The sequence below is a fragment of the Bos javanicus genome, chromosome 10 (assembly GCF_032452875.1).
Source record: "Bos javanicus breed banteng chromosome 10, ARS-OSU_banteng_1.0, whole genome shotgun sequence".
NCBI classification, from domain to species: domain Eukaryota; kingdom Metazoa; phylum Chordata; class Mammalia; order Artiodactyla; family Bovidae; genus Bos; species Bos javanicus.
In genome coordinates, this window is record NC_083877.1 from 21,617,630 (window position 1) to 21,635,203 (window position 17,574).

General features: G+C 45.0%; 3 protein-coding genes across 8 annotated transcripts in view; 2 read left to right on the forward strand and 1 right to left on the reverse strand.

Annotated features, from left to right (window-relative positions):
* The first annotated feature begins 1,196 nt into the window (after positions 1-1,196).
* Positions 1,197-5,281, forward strand: CIROP (ciliated left-right organizer metallopeptidase). The gene is given in 6 exon segments (XM_061429882.1): positions 1,197-1,371; positions 4,256-4,311; positions 4,465-4,556; positions 4,635-4,734; positions 4,840-5,019; positions 5,021-5,281. Coding segments are annotated over 6 exon segments (864 nt in total).
* A 2,165-nt stretch (positions 5,282-7,446) lies between these two features.
* On the reverse strand, positions 7,447-10,133 carry C10H14orf119 (chromosome 10 C14orf119 homolog). The gene is made up of 2 exons (XM_061430441.1): positions 9,920-10,133; positions 7,447-8,549 (listed from the first exon to the last, which is right to left on the reverse strand). The coding sequence occupies exon 2, from the start codon at positions 8,546-8,548 to the stop codon at positions 8,120-8,122; it is 429 nt and encodes a 142-aa protein (XP_061286425.1). The 5' UTR covers position 8,549; positions 9,920-10,133; the 3' UTR covers positions 7,447-8,119.
* An 85-nt stretch (positions 10,134-10,218) lies between these two features.
* Positions 10,219-17,574, forward strand: part of ACIN1 (apoptotic chromatin condensation inducer 1) — a 38,478-nt gene continuing 31,122 nt past the window's right edge. For 2 of the 6 annotated variants that reach the window (XM_061430433.1, XM_061430437.1), the window contains exons 1-4: positions 10,224-10,568; positions 12,173-12,238; positions 14,115-14,226; positions 14,650-14,769. In XM_061430433.1, coding sequence (XP_061286417.1) covers positions 10,257-10,568; positions 12,173-12,238; positions 14,115-14,226; positions 14,650-14,769 — 610 coding nt within the window. In that variant the 5' untranslated portion in view covers positions 10,224-10,256. Of the gene's footprint in view, positions 10,569-12,172; positions 12,239-14,114; positions 14,227-14,649; positions 14,770-17,574 lie in introns of all 6 variants that reach the window. The other 4 variants (XM_061430435.1, XM_061430434.1, XM_061430432.1 and 1 more) reach the window with 4 other exon arrangements.

A 17,574-nucleotide genomic window follows, 5' to 3' on the forward strand; every position in this document is an offset into this window, starting at 1 on the left:
GGGGAACTAAAGAAAAGTCTCAACAGGCAAATAAACCTCTCAGCTGGATCTTGAAAGATGAGGAAGGATTTGCCAAGCAAAGGCAGGATGAAGTTATTCCAGCCAAAGGAATATGACGTGTTTCCTGTGCGGCTTGTGTTAGAATGTCTGAAGTTGTGCAAGCTTATGAGAAGTCAGGATGAACCCCTTCCCTGGAGAGGGCACGCCCTATCCCAGTAAGGCCAGAAGGGGGCAGCAAAGCTTTAGGAGCTGTGGCAGCCAGAGCCCAGAAAACCTCCAGAGCTGCAGAGACCTTGAACCCTTCCACAAGCCCTGACCCTGAGGATTTTCCCCAGACTGGGCCAGCCAGGCCAGGGTGGTGGGAGAGGGGGGAAACAAAAACAAGATTTCTGACATTTGGAGAAAAAAGACTAGGTGTGTCTCAAAGGAAGAACTGAAGTCCTCTAAATATGCCCTCTAATACATGTTGAACATCTTTGAACATCTATTAGTGTTTTTTGAGAGTTTACTTTTCCTCTGGGCAGGCCTCTAAGCAGCTTCTATGAAGCCTCACAAAGCTAACACAACAGCCTCTCATAGGTGACGTTAGTCAACCTACATGTGTTTAAATGGCAAGCACCATGCGCTCTACATAGGTGGAGGAGATGCCTAAGTCCTACAGCTTAGAGTTCACCCTGTACTGACCTGGGAGCTAGTGGAGTGCAGGAGCCTTGTTTGTCCAACTCCAATGAAACAGGCAAGCATCTATGGAGCAAAGAATGCCCCTCCCCCCACCCCATATACACCATTATAGTAATCCCAGTTTTTTGTTTCTGAGGTTTCAAGGTTGTTCACTCAGAATGACAGGAACTTAGGCTGAGATGAAAGAGGGTTAGGAGAGAATTAGGAAGTAGGCTTCTCTTTGGAAAGGTCAGTTGAGGCCTCAGGAATTAACACTGCTCCACTCCAGCTCTGCTTCTGGAACCCCAGCGGGGAAGGGTGGGGGCTGCTGCTTGGCCCTTGTAGTTCACATTGGATCTCCTAGCAGTAATTACAGACTTAGTCAACAACACTCAAATCTTGAAAAAAAAAAATAACTCAAGCTTGGTGGAGGGGATTTTGAGATGGTAAAGAGAAGAAAGCCAGATGTAAGTGAGGCAGGGAAGAAGGGAACAGAAGGCTAGATCCAGAGCAGGCTATGGAGAGACGTTTATAAGATGTGGCTGCTGCCACTGCTCCTCCTGGGGATCTACTCCTCCTGGGGACTGCGCCTCCTGGGGATCTACTCCTCCTGGGAGCTGCTCCTCCTGGGGATCTACTCCTCCTGGGAGCTGCTCCTCTTGGGGATCTACTCCTCCTGGGAACTGCTCCTCCTAAGGGGCTTCTCCTTCTGTGGAGCTACTCCTCCTGGGGGGCTACTCCTCCATGGGCTACTCCTCCTAGGGCCTGCTCCTCCTGGGAGTCTACTCCTCCTGAGGGGCTGCCTCAGGCAGGTGTCTACATGATGAGACACAGAAGTCTGAGCCTTCTCGGGCCTCCTTTCTCCCAACTTCCCCCAAACTTATGTTCATCCTCCCTCACCTTCCCTGGTCCCCAGGATCCTCAACCCCTCCAAACCCAAACCTGCCATGGTGGAGATCCTGTATCAGAGGGAGCTTGGAATCCTGAAGGAGATGAGGTGAGAGGGGAATCCTGAGCCCTGGCAGCAAGGACAGAGGCTGGAGTGAGAAAGCTGAAGAGCACAGGAAGACTAAAGGGGCAGAGATGGGTATGGCAGGGAGACCACACAGAAAAGGAACAGGATGTCTAGGATGTGGAGGTAAAACTGCCCATCTTGCTAAGTCCCTATAAGGCAAGGACCCCTGCTTCTGAAGCCAAACCCTGCACAATACTGCCATGCTGTCTGGGGAGACCCACACACCCCAAACTACCACAGTTAAGTTCATGTGATTGACAGCATATACAGTACTGCTTCAGGAACACCCAGAAATGTCTCCAGCTCACCTACAGCTGTTCATTCTTGTCAGGCACAGCCTCTTGAAACCAGGATATGAAGGAGAGACTTGCTTGGAGGTGAAGGTGAAAATGATTTCTCAGATTTGGGGAACTAAAGACCTCTAGACTATCTAGCGGAGAAGGCAATGGCACCCCACTCCAGTACTCTTGCCTGGAAAATCCCATGGATGGAGGAGCCTGGTGGACTGCCGTCTATGGGGTTTCACAGAGTCGGACACGACTGAAGCGACTTAGCAGCAGCAGCCTATCTAGACCTCTCCACACCACCAGCATCAGAATTACTTAATGCGCTTCCTACCAGGGCAGATTCCTGAGCCCCTCTCCTCTGGCAATTTATTAAATCAGAGACTGGTGGGGAGTTGGGGGGAAGACTCCCTGTTCTAACCATCTGCCTAGACGACATTCAGTTCATCAGACTAGAGACTGAACTGCTCCACCTCTGGCTCCTATCCTGGTACCCAGCTTCCTGTCATCCTCTCCCGAGCCCAACCGCTAAGCTAGATGAGACATTTCACTCCCTACCATACCCCTGACGCCCATCTCCATGGTTATGCCTTGTGATTAGGGCAGGAACCCCACTGCTGACCTATCCAGAAAGGGGGGCCAAGGATCCAAAACACTGATTTCTCCTGTATGTGTGGGTTGCCCACACTTCCAAGTGCCACCAAGAGGGGAGGATCAAATCAAATCCCTTTTCTTGGCTCTGCATCTCAATCTTAGATGTCATGGGAAAGAAAGGGAGCATACAAGCCGTTTTCATTAAATTGTGCTTAATTGGAGGAATTCCCTGGTGATTCAGTGGTTAGACCTCTGTGCTTTCACTGCTGAGGGCCTGGGTTCAATCCCTGGTGGAAGAACTAAAATCCCAGGAGTTGCATGGTACAGCCAAAAAAAAAAAAAATCATGCTTATTTGGGGTAACTTGGGGGCATGCTGATGAAGTTTGGATGGGCACTGAAAACCTCCCACACCATCCCTTAGCACCACCTCTGCCAAGTTTCCTAGGCCTCCATTTTCAGGGACAGCTCTGCATTACCCTAGTCCCCTCCTTTCTGCCCCCACCTGACCTGGCCCATGAATATTCATCTATCAGAGCCCCCACTGCCTGCTGCCAGCTGGACTAAGAAGACAGGCCCCTTGCTGATACCACTGTCTACTGCACCCTGCATTTTCCAGCCTCAGCCACAGTGTCGTGGTCATGGTGACTGCTGCATGATGAATAGGAAGAAGCAGACAGGCTGAGGGAGGGGGCTCAGGTCACTCAGCTTCCCATGAAGTGGAAGGACCTCCTCAGGGTGGAACAGAAGGTGCCTCTCAAGCTCTAGGAAGACCCTATTGGGCAGAGGGGTGAGAGTGTGGGTCCATCCTGCTGCAGTCCCTTCACTTTGCCTGATGTGTCCTCAGGCCACACTCTGTGAACTGCTCCATGCCCTGGGTTTCTCTAGATGGCTCCTTGAGACATGGAAGGAGGGATTGTCCGAATGAGGGCAAGGTCCCCCCACCACGTCAGCCAGAGGGAATCACTGATATCTCACCAGCCCCTTCTTTCCAACTCTCCCTCACCCTTCTGAAGTTTCCCTCTCATGTACCATCTCTCCTTTCAGTCTTAGAGAGAACTGTTCTACAAAGCAAGTGACAAGGCGAGATGAGTAGGGACAGCTGCTTTCCACCACAGCCTGGCCAAGCACTTGGAACTGTAGGAAGCTCACTGGGTGCTTCCTTGGAAGAAGCGGTGAGAATAAGAACAGCTTAGGGTCATGGAAGGAAGAGGGAGCAGTCAAGTGCTACCTCCTCCCGTGGGGCCCTTTGTCTTTACACTGGGAGGTCCGACTATTCCAGGACTGTAAATGACTGCTACCTATGACAGCACCCAATGTCCTAGGCTTGACTCAATCACTTGCTGCCTTCAAAGACTCAGGCTGAGGGTTCCCTGGTGGTCCAGTGGTTAAGAATCCACGTTCCAATGCAAGGGAGACTGGTTCAAACCCTAGGACAGGAAGATCCCACATGGCACAGAGCAACTAAGCCAGTGCTCCACAACTACTGAACCAAAACTCTATAGAGCCTGCGAGCCACAGCTACTGAAGCCAGTGTGCCTAGAGCCTGCGCTTCGAAAGAAGAGAAGCCACCACAGTGTGAAGCCTGAGCACAGCAACTAGAGAGTAGCTCCCGCTTGCTGCAACTAGAGAAAGCTGTGTAGCAACGAAGACCTACTACAATCAAAAGGTTAGATCAGTAAATTTTTGAAAAAAAAAAAAAAGACTGGGGCTGGGACCAGGTCAACCACAGCACTGCAGAGGTGCTATTGTGGGGCCGGGTGAGAAATAAGGGAGAATTGTAGAGGGCACTCATGAGTCAAGTCATCTGGGGGGAAGTGGAGAGGTTGGAGGGGGTTATCTGCTGCTAAAGTGGAATGGAAACTGTAAGCATGGCTGTCCTTGAGGAATTTGGGGGATTCATTTGTTCTGAGGCCTCTTTGTCTTCCTGCCTCTCTGGGCCTGGCCGGGAATTTGGCCCCGTGGCCACCTGTGGGAATGGCGCCTCAGGCTTCTCCTGTACTGGCTGATGTGCATGTGCTGCGGGGCTGAGGGACTGCACAATTGGCTGTCCCCCTCGTGTCACTCTATGATCCCCCACACACAGCGGGCCGGGCTGCCACTATCTGCACCTGGATGAATGAAGCTGCCCCCCAGACCCCATGCTGGGAGGCCCCTGCAGGTTCAAGCCCTTGGTCAGTGGGGTGGCTGGACTAGAGAAAGCGGAATGAAACAGAGGTGGCCCGGACAGAAGTCTCCTTCTGAGGCATCTGGACAAACACTATTCTACCCTCTGCCCTGCCCTTCAGAGTGAATACTCAAAGAAGGGAAATGGATTCCCACCTGGGGCCGAGAATCCCCATGGGGAGATCTACCATCCCTAGAGTCGGTGCTTCCTTGCCCACCTCACTTCACAGCTGCTACCTGGGGACGAGACCAGGCATCCCTCTCAGATGCCACATGTCAAGGAAGCAGAGCTCACTGGCTTGCTGCTGTTTACATCAATGCATAGAGAGGGCAGTGTACAAAGTGCAGGTGGAGGGAGCATCCTGGGCCCCATTCCTTCCGGGAAAGGCTATTCAGATGAGTATCAGAAGTGGGCTAGCTGTGGTACACTGGCAAAAAGTTTGGAAGTGCTCTTATGGTAGTACCACACAACGTGTTTTTATGTACATCTTTTTTTTTTTTAATCATTGGAGTATAGTTGTTTTACAATACTATTTTAGTTTCAGGTACATAGAGCAACATTGAAAACAGAGTGTTTCAATATTTTTATAGATTATACTCCATTTAAAGTTACTATACAATTTTGACTCTATACATTGTGCTGTACAATGTATCACTGTAGCTTATGTATTGATGTTCACTCATTTTTTACTAAGTACCCTACTGAGTCCATGACTGATTTAGAATGAACATTTTCCTTAGAAGGAGGGCTTGAGTAAGTAACTGAGGCTGTAACTGTGCCCTGCTACGTATTTCCTTGCAGACACCTGGCTACTATGATCTTCTGTCCCTCGTGCTGGTTGTGTTAGACTAATGAAGTTACCAATGCTATTACTTACAAACCTGTAAGTCTTTCAATCCGAGACCTGGATTGAATTGGATTAGTTGGGCCTCCAGGAGACTCCCTGGGGAAGGAAGAGTGAGAAACACTGACAGAAGCAGTACTACAGGCTCTAGTGAGCAGAGAAGGCACTAGCAGGTAAAGAGATGCTTCTGGCTAAGGATTTATACAGGAGGCCAAGGAGAATGCTTAAGTCCTTTACTTCATAACCCTCCTCTGAAGACCTTCCCGTTCATCGCACACCTGTTTCACGAGATATACTCTTTCAGGGACTATACTTCCATAAAAAGAGCCAAGTGTCCAGAAAAAAGAAAAAAAGATCAGTCCTTTTAGGTGCTATATCCACAGCCCCTTACCACTAGTCTGGTGTTCACTGCGCGTATGTGGAAATCTGGCTGCCAAGGGCCTTCAGTTGGTATGCTGCCTAGGGCTCTGACCTTGACTCTCCAGAAGAAACCTCTAGAAGTATCATTATGAAGGAGCCACCCTTACCATAAAATACAGCAAGTAACAGCAAATAAGGTAACATTCCAAGAAGTCTTCTTTCAAATTCCGGAATCTAGGTATTTGAAATTGTATTGATTACACATTCATAACACATACTGTCCTGTGGACTGCTGTGCTGTCCTTTCAGTCATGTCCCACTTTGCAATCCCATCAACTGTAGCCCGCCAGGCTCCTCTGTCCATGGGATTCCCCAGGCAAGAAGACAGGAGCGGGTCGCCATGCCCTCCTCCATGGGGACATCTGAGCCCAGGAATCAAACTCACATCTCCTGCATTTTCAGGCAGATTCTTTCCTGTTGAGCCACCAGTGATTATACAAAGTTGTATTTCTGAAAACAAGGATCCCTAACATGGGGCCTTTTACTGTGGGACACCTCTCCCCTCAACAATAATGGAGTTTACCCATCTCTAGGACATAGGGCTCCTAGTCCCCTTAATGGATTTTTTTTTTTTTTTTGCCTGCGCTGCCTAGCTTGTGGGATCTTAGTTCCCTGACCAGGGATCAAATGTGGGTCCCCTGTAGTGGAAACAGAGTCCTAACCACTGGAGCACCAGGTTGTCATTACCTCAAGCATGACCAATGCACCTTGCCTAAACACCATTGTCTAGCTCTTCCCCTAAGTCATTTCCCTTGCTGCCAAGTTCTCCTTCCAACAATATAAGTTCCTGGCAGTCTTGGATCTTGGTCTCATTCATTTCAGATTGTGTATACCCTTTTATTGATTTCCTGTTCAGCTTACCATTTAGAAGGAGATCTAAGGTAGGAAAAAAGAAAATAGCTGAGTGAGAGAGGGTCTGAGGGAGTTCTGAGTGAGGGAAGGTCTGAAAGAGTGTCGAGGGAGGAAAAGAAAAGAAACATAAATAGGAGTAATTTCGAAAAACCAGAAATAAAAATAAAACAAAGGTAAGACCCTCCACCACCTAGGCATTATTCCAGGCCACATTATCACCTCTGCGTTCCTAGGTTTTTGGCTACTTTGGACCACAATTCTTTCATGACCCACCAAGGTCTGTCTGTGGGATTCTGCCCCATGTTGTTTTTCCTGTGGATGCACTGGGAACCACAGCCTATCAGAAAGAAGCGACTCTTCAGGTGGGACCTCCTGCCCTTTCATCATTCACCAGAGCGCCAGTGCACAACAGGGGGCCCAGTGGAGGGATGAGAAGGTGTGATGCTACCTGGAGCATGACAAGGGTTACAGCAGAGATGATTTCTTAAGAGACACTCGATGGAAAGTTGATCTAATGTCTATATTTATGTTCTACTTTTCTCAGAATGTCTCTTTCTCTGTATATCAACATTACACTAGCCTTGCAATTAAAAAAAAAGTAGAGACTTATGGTTCTGAAAATTCGTTCTTTATTTTGATATAAAAAAATAAATCCTTCAGCCTATAAAGAATGTTACTTGTTTTCATATTGTTGTAAAGCAAACTTATAAGATAGGAACATCTACTACCAGTTCGAAAGATGCCACATATACTTTAGAAAAAAAGTCACTGCTATTTGGATTCAAACAAACATCAGAGTGAAGGGAACAAACATCTTTGTCTCCTGATTTTTCCATAATTTTACTAAATCATCAAGAGGAAAGCTAGTAGTGGGGATGTTACAAAATTATGCCAGAATTTGGTAATGATAGTGAAACCAGCCATTCAAATCCAGCTAGGTCATGACCTTGTACAAATGTTCTACTTGATACCCTACAAGCCGGGCTGGTAATAGATTTGAGTTATAATGTATAGATTTCTTTCGGTTACAGTTGCAAAGGAAGTCTTTAAATTCTTGAAGTAAGCTAGGAAGCAGGCTGCTGATCTGGATTTGCTCAGATGGAAAACACTTCCAGCAGGAGTCCAGTTGATAGGCTGTTGGAATCACCAGGCCTATACTTGTCAGGTAGTTTCAGTCAGCTGATCGGGACACCATCTCCAGATCTTTGAGATACGTTTGAAGTTCTCACAGTAAAGTTGTGGCCATGGCTACATTAGCTCTGCCTATCTTCTTTGATTTTTAATATCATTCTTTACCAGCTGTAGCAGCCACTGCTTGGTAAAACTTTGCCACAAAGTCTGGCTCACTGACCTCCAGCTGCCTGACAAATTCATTGCGTTCCTGCTCAGCCCAACCTCGAAACCACTGATCCCAAAGACGTAACTGGCACTCAAAGATACAAGGTGGTCGGTTTGCTCCAGACACACTAAGCTGCTCCAGACTTTCCAGCAATGGCTGTAATTTTCCTGGTACTGCCTTAGCTACCAGGTCCTGAAGGAAACGTTCACGCTGAGGACCTGACCAGCTGGCAAACCAGTGAAGAATACACTTCATCTCCTGGGAAGTGATGTAAGACATTGGGGGAGGAGAAGAGTTAGAAATATTGTCTGGTACTGGGGGTAAGGGAGAAGGGAAGGATAGCGGCATTGAAGATGAAGATGATTCCAGTGGCATCCTGAAACATAAAAGCACTGTTATGTACTCTCTGGATAGAGCAATGAAAATAAAGCTTCCCAACAACATGGAATCTTACCACACTTAACCAGCATCTATTACTTTTCACCGATTTGGTTTACAGAAAAACAGGGTCCTTTGTTTATTATCCAAATACCTTACAGAAAGCACCCAAGAATAACTTCATTTCATATCTACCAACTTTCCTCTTTTTCAAACCCATTACCCTCCCCAACCACTGCCTCCCTCCATCATTCCTACAAAGAATCTAAAAATAACCAAAGTATCCCTTGTTCATTCTTTCCCACCTAATTCTATGTTCCAGGTTGAGTAAAGAAAAAAACAATGATTAATACTGGTCCAATATATCTTCCCTAAAATGAAAAAAAGGTATACATTTTTTAATTTACCAAGCAGCTGGTCTGGACCCAGATGCTAATCATTCCTGAGCTATCAACAGTAGGTTAAAAAAAAAAAAAGAAGAAAAAATCTTATACAGTGAAAGAGCCTTCTCTACAATGTGCATGTAGCCTCTGAAATAAGAACTTTATAACTGTATTTTCTTATATTTCCTGTAAAGCATCAGGAAAAATTGAAGAGCAGAGTTAGTGAGGGTGTCTTGTCCAAAATGAGATGAGAGAGTAAGAAAAACAGGAAAAGCAGCCAATTGTTTTTTAAGGACTGAGAAAATGGCCTAGTTGGTTTGCTGTCTTAGGGACCTAACAAGTGTTATACTGCTGTGACAATCCATGTATGAACACTTTTCCTTCGTGTTTAATAGAATACCTATTGATGACCGGCCTTAGCATCACTAATGCAACTAGGAGGTCAACCAGCTTGAACAGTTCTCAAATCCCACAGTTTGAGTCTCAATGAAAACAAACTACTTGTTTACGACATATTTTACTATTTGTGTTTCTTCTGCTCTAAGCTGGAGCGTTTCTACTGACAAAGGAACCCAGAAGCAATTAACATCAGTTCACTACCAAAACAACTCAAGGAGGTTGCTTTTTCACAGTGGCCCTACAAGAAGCAATTCCTCCTAAAGGTATTTTATTCTCTTATTCAGAGAAAGGGAGAACTTTCCCCGAGTCTTGCGACATAGCTTCAATGGCAAGTTCAATGATCAAGAATTGGTTCGTAGAACAGGTCCAAAGACACAATGCTGCCTCCTCCCACTTTGGAGGCCACGGAACCTGGCATTCCGAGGTCCCAAACAGCAACGTAGCCCTAGATGGGAGTGGCGGAGATTCGGAGATGGGAGGCGGTAGCTGTATCCGTAGGAGAGTTGGAGGTTTGGCACACTAAGGGTAGCACGCAAACACTGAGTCTGACCCGGCCCAAGGAGGGAGGTACTTCTACCCCGCTTACCTCCCTTTTTCTCTCACAGGGCACCCGGAGACCGCCACAACAGGGTTTAAACTCCGACTATCACGGCTGCTTCCATGTTTCCTGAAAACCCTAAGGAGGGCCAACCCGGCAGCCCACGCACTTCCGGTCCCGGACCCGCCCCAAACACCCAAGCTCCACAGCGCCTCAGCCTTAGGGCCGGAGATAGCCGAATAATTCCGATTATGGCTAGCCCAGAGTCGACAGCTTCCGAACGGATTCGATTCAAAACCTCGGTAAGACGAAGAGAACCGAGCTCTGAAAGGAGGATGCGGGAGGAGGGAGAGGTTGGGAGGATGGAAAGAACCAATTGGTGCCGATGTGTAGACGGAAACACCCGAGCACTTCCGGAGGAACCCGGGGAGCTCTGAGTGGTAATCGAGGGGTTGACTATGGCAGTGGGCGGGGCCAACTCGGTACGTTCGAAGGGCGTTGGCGGAAATTACCGAAGATGCCCGAAGCCGTCGGGACGGACCCGAGTACCTCACGCAAGATGGCGGAGCTGGAGGAGGTGACTCTGGACGGGAAGCCTCTTCAGGCGCTGCGGGTGACCGACCTGAAGGCCGCACTGGAGCAGCGAGGCCTAGCCAAGAGCGGGCAGAAGAGTGCCCTGGTCAAGCGGCTCAAAGGGGTGAGGAGACGGCGTTGCCGGGGTGTCGGAGGGAAGCGGACCCGGTAGAGCCGAGTCTCTGCCGCGGCGCAGGCGCAGTGTCCGGGCTCGGCGCGAGCGAGCTCAGGCCGCCAGCGCGAGCCTCCGGATCCGCGCGCACGGTGGTTGGCGAGGCTCGCGCTGGAGTAGAAATAGCGCCGGTTCCCGCCTTAACGGTAGCGGCGCGAGCCCAAAATGGGAGGGTGCGCGCTACTCTCCTGGAGTGTCTTAAGCTCCTTCCTCGTTCCCCCACCCCCTCCTTGTTTGTGTCTGTGGTTTCGGCGCATGCGCTGCAGAAGGAGTTAAATCCCACTACAACCACCGGCGTTGCTGGCCTGAGGGGGGCGAGTTGGGCTGGGTCGGAGTTAGGGGTATAGTTGGCCGGAGGGGTTGATGGGGTTGGTTATCGGTATCCGAATGAATAGAATTGGGGTAGGGCAAAAATGTCTGTTTGACTAGGATAGGAGGTGAGATGAAGAGAAGCCTTGATTTGAAGGACTTGGTTAGGCAGAGATGTATATTTTATAGAGCATCCAGAAGCAATTTGGGTGGATAAGAGTTTGGTGAATATTGATGAGAGAGGTGAGGTGGGCTGGTCTGTATTGGGGATTTTGAATCTGCTTAAGTAGATTAGGGTGGGATTGCCAAGAGGTAGACGGATGAATTGGTGTGTTTATTTGGTGTAAATGGAGGGAAGATGAGGATCTCTTGGTTTTAATTTGGTAACATTAGTTAGGATACGTGACTAGTAGTACGGTTTGGGGGGCTTCCCTGGTGGCTCAGAGGTTAAAGCGTTTACCTCCAATGAGGGAGACCCGGGTTCGATCCCTGGATCGGGAAGATCCCCTGGCGAAGGAAATGGTAACCCACTCCAGTATTCTTGCCTGGAGAATTCTTGCCTGGTAGGCTACAGTCCACGGGGTCGCAAAGAGTTGGACACGACTGAGCGACTTTACTCACTCACTCAGTATGGTTTTGGGCTGGGTTGGTTCAAGGGTTAAGTTGGCAGACCGTTGCTTACACTGAAGCTGACAGTTTCATGTGTGTGTGTATTGGATCAGAACATGATTTATAGAGTCTATGGTCATTTTGTTCTGTAGCCTCCTCTTTGAAATTTTTATAAATTTGGTAAATCTAGTTGCCACTCTTTTGGAAACAAGACAGGTTCACTTGAGTAGATCTAATCCTGGGTAACTGATCAAATAATTCACTGAGGACAAAATCATGGTTTCATGTATTTGAACCTGGTTTGAGTATTTGAAGTGAAGGGCCAGATTTAGAAGGAACACTGGTCAGAAGTGCAGAAGACAATAGCGATTGTAGTACTGTCAGATTTTATTGCATAGCCAGATTTCCTCAATATGCCTGCATTTTACATCTGTACATTTGGTAGCAGTAACCGTGGCTACCTTTAAGGGTCTTCTGAAGATGAATGAGAACAGTATTAGTAAAGGGCATTTAGGTCCTTGGAAAAGTACAGTTTAAGTGTGTATGGTTAGTCATTGCATTTGATGAAGAGATTGGGGGAGGGGTATTTTTTGCTTTTGTTTTTCCTGGTTTCTGACTTTTGCCCTTCTCTATACCAGGCTCTAATGCTAGAAAATTTACAAAAACACTCAACCCCGCATGCTGCATTCCAGCCAAATTCCCAGGTAAGAAAGAAGGTTCATTACCAGGGGTGGACTCTGAATGCACAGAGACATGGAAGGACATGATGTATGTGTGGTGCTTGGTTTCTCACCAGTATTTCCCTAAGTTCCTTGGGTTGAAAATGTTTTCATACTGGGACAATTGAATTCTAATAAAGAATTCAAGAATCAGAAGAGCTATAAGTTAATTTCTGATTCTTGAAATGGTGTGTGCAGAAAGATATGGTTCCAGTTGATTAAGTGGAGTGCAAGGGTCTGAAGTCATTTATTTGACATTGATTTGAGAGAAGTAGTTGATGTCCTTGTAGATATGAAGTAGACAGTCACCACGGCAGTAGAGGAAAATACGTCCTGATCCAAGAAGAATTCTTGTGTTGACATAAATTTTCCAAGAAATCAGTCCTTTGGAGATCATCCACCATTATCAGTGTTGATATTAACTATGCAGTCATTCCTAAGCATTGTTAATTGCTCTGTTACTTAGGGCAAGAAACAACCTTCGGAGACCTTGATTTCCTCAGTTTCCCTGTATGTAAGATGAGAAAAGGTTGAACTATATCGATAGTTTTATAACTGCTGAGATTTTCTGGAGATGCTTTTGGAGGCTTCCTGTAGGAAATTTCTTTCCAAGTGAGCAGCAGTTCACATTCCCCTCCTAAGCTAGAATAGCATTGAGTTTCTGCATAAGATTTCTTTGAAAGAAACCATTCCCAGTTTTTTTTTTAAGTGTTAGACTAGGTAGTCTCTTAAGATTCTTTTCAGCTTTACCAATTCCTCATTATAGTGTGTCACGCACTTAAAGGAAGAATCCAGGTCTTTGTTAGTGCAATGGTGTGTAGCTCCAGTACTAGATGAAATCCCAAGATACTGTGGAAAAACAAGAGAGCTTTCCTACTCCCTTGTTATTAGCTCATTAAGCTGAAAGTATCATAATCTAACTAGCTTACAGAGGTTTAGTTAAATATTTTAGCAAACATAAGAAAATGCATGTTAATCAGTTTACCATTCTATTCCTTTTGCCCATTACATTTTTGTCTTTGAAGTTTTGCTTTTATTAACATAGGATTTTTGCAACAAATACGTATATTCTCTAATACTTGCAACCCACACTTGATTAATGTCCGATGACTACCAAGAGAACCTACCTCTATTAATTTAGGTGAAAATAAACTTTTACCATCTTTAGGAAAGATGACTAATGACAAAAAGTATTCAGGTTTTTTCCCTTTTCTGGAGTTCTAATAGGACTTGCTAAGCAAGAAGGTTCTTGAGAGGAGGACTTGTGAAGAAAAAGCTGAAGGGCTAAAGAGTGACATGGGAGTCCTGGATTTTAAATATTGTTACCAAAGATTTCTTCTCACCCAAAGAAGATGGAGTTAGAACTCTGTCTAAATGCTGAATGGACATCCCTTTTCTTAGTCCCTTGCTTTCAGGCTTTTTAAATCTGATACTGAATTTTGGAGATGTTTAAATGTTTCCTGAATAGGTGGAGATTGATCTTTTGTGTCAACTAAAGATGAATTAGTATGAACTAGTGTTTTTTCCTTCAGTTTTTAATATTATTAAAAGGAAAAATTAGATATATGGTTTAGAAAAGACATAGTTTTATAGGAGTTTATTTCTTTTTAGATTATTTGTGCATCACTGTTTGGTTGGAAACTATTTAAAATAAAAGATTATGTGCAGCTCCTCTTTTTGCCATCTTTTGTGAATCATAGGGCTATATATTTTGGTCCTCAGCTTAGGAGTAGCTTAGAAAAGGGCCCTCCAGTATTATCTTTCTTTGATCCAGATATAATCCTTTGCTCCATGGAATTTTCTTCCTAGCGTTTTCCTGGTTTGCTTTTCTAGACTGTCTTTTTCCATTTCTTCTACACAGATTGGCGAGGAAATGAGCCAGAACAGTTTCATAAAGCAGTATCTGGAAAAGCAGCAGGAGCTGCTTAGGCAGCGTTTGGAACGTGAAGCTCGAGAAGCTGCAGAACTTGAAGGTAAGTTCAGACTGTTGCTTCTCACATGGAGTCCTTCCTTCTTATTCCTGTCACCGAGTAGATGGGCCTATTTCACTAGGCAGTTTCAGGAATATAAGTCAGGCTGAAACTGCCACTTACTTGCTTTGGTAGTTGGTGGATCCAAGTGAGTTACTCTTTATGTTTTGTCAGGAAAGAAGACACTTAATTTGACTTAATCTTGTTAGAAGAGGATTCCTGCCAACAGGAAGAGTTATATGTAAATTAAGCTATCCTTTGACATACTAGACTAGAAAAACCAGGGAGTTTTTCTCTATGTACAGTGCTCTCTTTAGTATATACTCTGTATCCATGACTTTGCCTGACCTCCTTCACTCCTCTACATATTCCCACATGCTGAGCCCTTCACTCCCTCCCTGCCCCGACCCAATCTGTACTTTGCAGAAGCTTCAGCTGAGTCGGAGGACGAGATGATCCATCCCGAGAGAGTGGCTTCCCTGCTGCCTCCTGACTTTCAGAGCAGCCTGGAGAGACCAGAGCTGGAGCTCAGCAGACATTCACCCAGTACGTATCTCCCTCCCCACTGCGCTGTTTTGACAGTCTTGCGTAGTTGGTGGGGGGAGGTAGTTACACCTCCTTTCATGCTAAGCTTCCATTAAAGTCTCAGGGCAGTTCTGTGACAGTGTTATTTGACATCTGTTTTTCATGGAAATTATGTCCTTTTTGAATTCTGCTTTCACCTCAATGTTGTGTTAACCTCTCAGAGTATTTTATAAGGCAGTCTGATTTTTCTTCTCACCTGTATACCTCTCTCACTTCCTCTACTGTACCTCTGAATTTAGCAGCAGTCACAACTCGTTTTCATCTCTTCACCAGTTGTATATATTCTGTGTCACACATCCAGTCAGTCATATTCCCAAATGGACATCTGCAGTTTATTAATTCATTCAGCAAGTTTTTACTGAGTGTCTATTATATGCTAGGCGTGTGCTAGGCACCAGAAATACAGTAAAAAGACAAGTCTCTGCTATAATGAAGCATACAGTTTAGTGAACAGATGGACATTAAACAAATTATTACATAATTAGAGTCATGCTGTGTGCTGAGAGGCAATGCAGAGTATTATGTGAGCATTATTACAAGGAATTCAGACCTAATGTGTGGAATTGGTTTAGGCAGGGTTAATTTTTTCACATTTTAGAAAGCATTAAGCACCCACTTCTGCATAGTATCTCAAACAAAAATCTGTAAATACAGCCTTTGTCTTCTAGAAACTACCTAAGTATACCTTTAGGAGAACGTGTATATAAGACATGTGGATAGTAGGTAGATAAAGGAAGCCAGTGTGTAAACTAACAAGTATTTTGAATAATTATTGTTAGTGGTAATGGGGAAGGTGATCATTCCATATTTTTAATATTTTTAGAATGCATGTTAGTTGTCAGTGTTCCTTCTCAAATAAAAATAAGCCAAAAAAATTATGTATTGAGTTCTGCTGTATACATGTCTCCATGCGGGAGTATGTGGTGGGGGGTCAGCACCTTGTACAGTCTGTTAGGGAGAGAGAAGACAATCACACATAAAGCTAACAATAGAAGATAGTATGTGTTAAGTAACATACGAGGAGTACAGACACAATGTACTGTCAGAATTCGAAAGACGAAAAATTCACTGAGGACCAGAAAGATTATAGAGAGCTTTATTAAAGGAGGTGTAGTATTTGAGCTGAGCCTTAGAAATAGGTAGGATTTGAGTTGGCACAGAGAGGACAAGAGGGTATTTTTAGAAAGGAACAGAGGCACAGGGATAGGAATGAAGGTGATATTTAATTTTAAAGGTAATGGAGGGACCACTGAAACTTCTTGATGGGAATATGATCTGATAAACTCTTTTGAAAAAGAGAGAACCTCTCTCTGGCTTAAATGTAATCTGAAGTGAAAATGAGGAATGTCCTGAAATAGATGTAGGTTTAAAAATCAAATAAAGATTTAGAATGAAGAAGGTGGCCAGTCTGTTCAGTGCTTTGAGTCATCAGTAGGACTATGCCTGTAGCTATAATTGATGAGGGGAAAGAGAGGGTAGGTGAAAGGAAAGAGGTGAAAAATTAGAAATGAATGTAGTAAATTGTAGAGTGGTTTGGTGATTTAGTTGCTAAGTTGTGTTTGACTCTTGTGATCCAATGGACTGTAGCCCGCCAAGCTCCTCTGTCCATGGGATTTTCCAGGCAAGAATACTAGAGTGGGTTAAAATTGTAGGGTACAACTAACAATTGCTCTGTGTCTTCTTCAGTGTACCCTGTCCATAAACTTTTCTACCTCTGATCTTGGCTAGAATATGAACTTTATTACAGATGTGGCATAAAATGTGGTAAGAGTCCTAAGTGGAGTGGTAGTTTTGGAGTTCTAGCAATGCTTGGTTGGATCAATAGCAATGCCTGGAATTTACCCAGAAGTTAGGTTTGTTTCAGGTATACAATGTCAGTCTGCCGTAGGCCAGTAAATTATTAGGATTCCAGTTTATTTGTTAGCTTTGGATGTTTGGGGTTCCTTGTTTCGTAACATTTTGATTAAGGTTCCTAGTAATATGTTGTTAATTAACAGTGGCACCTGAGGATTTTGGGGGGGGGGGTATTGTTTTTTAAGAATATGAATTCCTGGTCCCTGCCCCAAGAACCTCAAGGAGTGTAAGTCCTGAGACCTTACGTTTTTTAAAAGTCTCCTGGTAGTTCTGTTGATGAACTCAGTTTATGAATGACTAAGTGAAAGAATAGCTTTTCAGTGTTAGCAGTTAATCAGGATCCTTGTCTTATACTGCAGCAGCCTCCCATTAACGTTCTGTAGACACAGTCCCAAATAGGAAGGAAGGATTGGTTTATAAAATCCTCCCTGGCTCCCCTTCTTGACTTTTTACCTCTCTACCAGTTTCTTCAGATTTTTCTGCTCTCTATAATCAGGGGTTGCCTGGATTCCCTTCTAGGTCATAACTGGTTTTATGGAAGTCCTTATTATCTTCAGTTAATTCTTTTAAAAAAGAGACCACACTCGGACGATTAGGAAAAATACTAAAACATTAAAAAATGGGCAGTCAGAATATGGATTGATTAACAAAGGTATGAACCACCCCAGGGGGTTTTAACCAGCCTTTGGCTTACAAAGCATTTAGCCCTTATTCCTATTTCTTGTGTTAAATCTGGATGCTGAGATTCCACAGAAATGTTAGATAAGTTACTTATACAGCAGATATGAGTCAGATTTAGGTTTGGCATCCTTCTCTTAATTTCTGCTTCTTATTCATACCCAAGGATACTGTTTGGCCACAGGCTTTGCTGTGATCTCTATAGCTACCTAACTTGGGTCTTGTAGATCCTAC

Excerpts from the sequence above, each read along its gene's own strand:
- C10H14orf119 (XM_061430441.1), bottom strand. The coding sequence starts at position 8,548 with ATGCCACTGGAATCATCTTCATCTTCAATGCCGCTATCCTTCCCTTCT.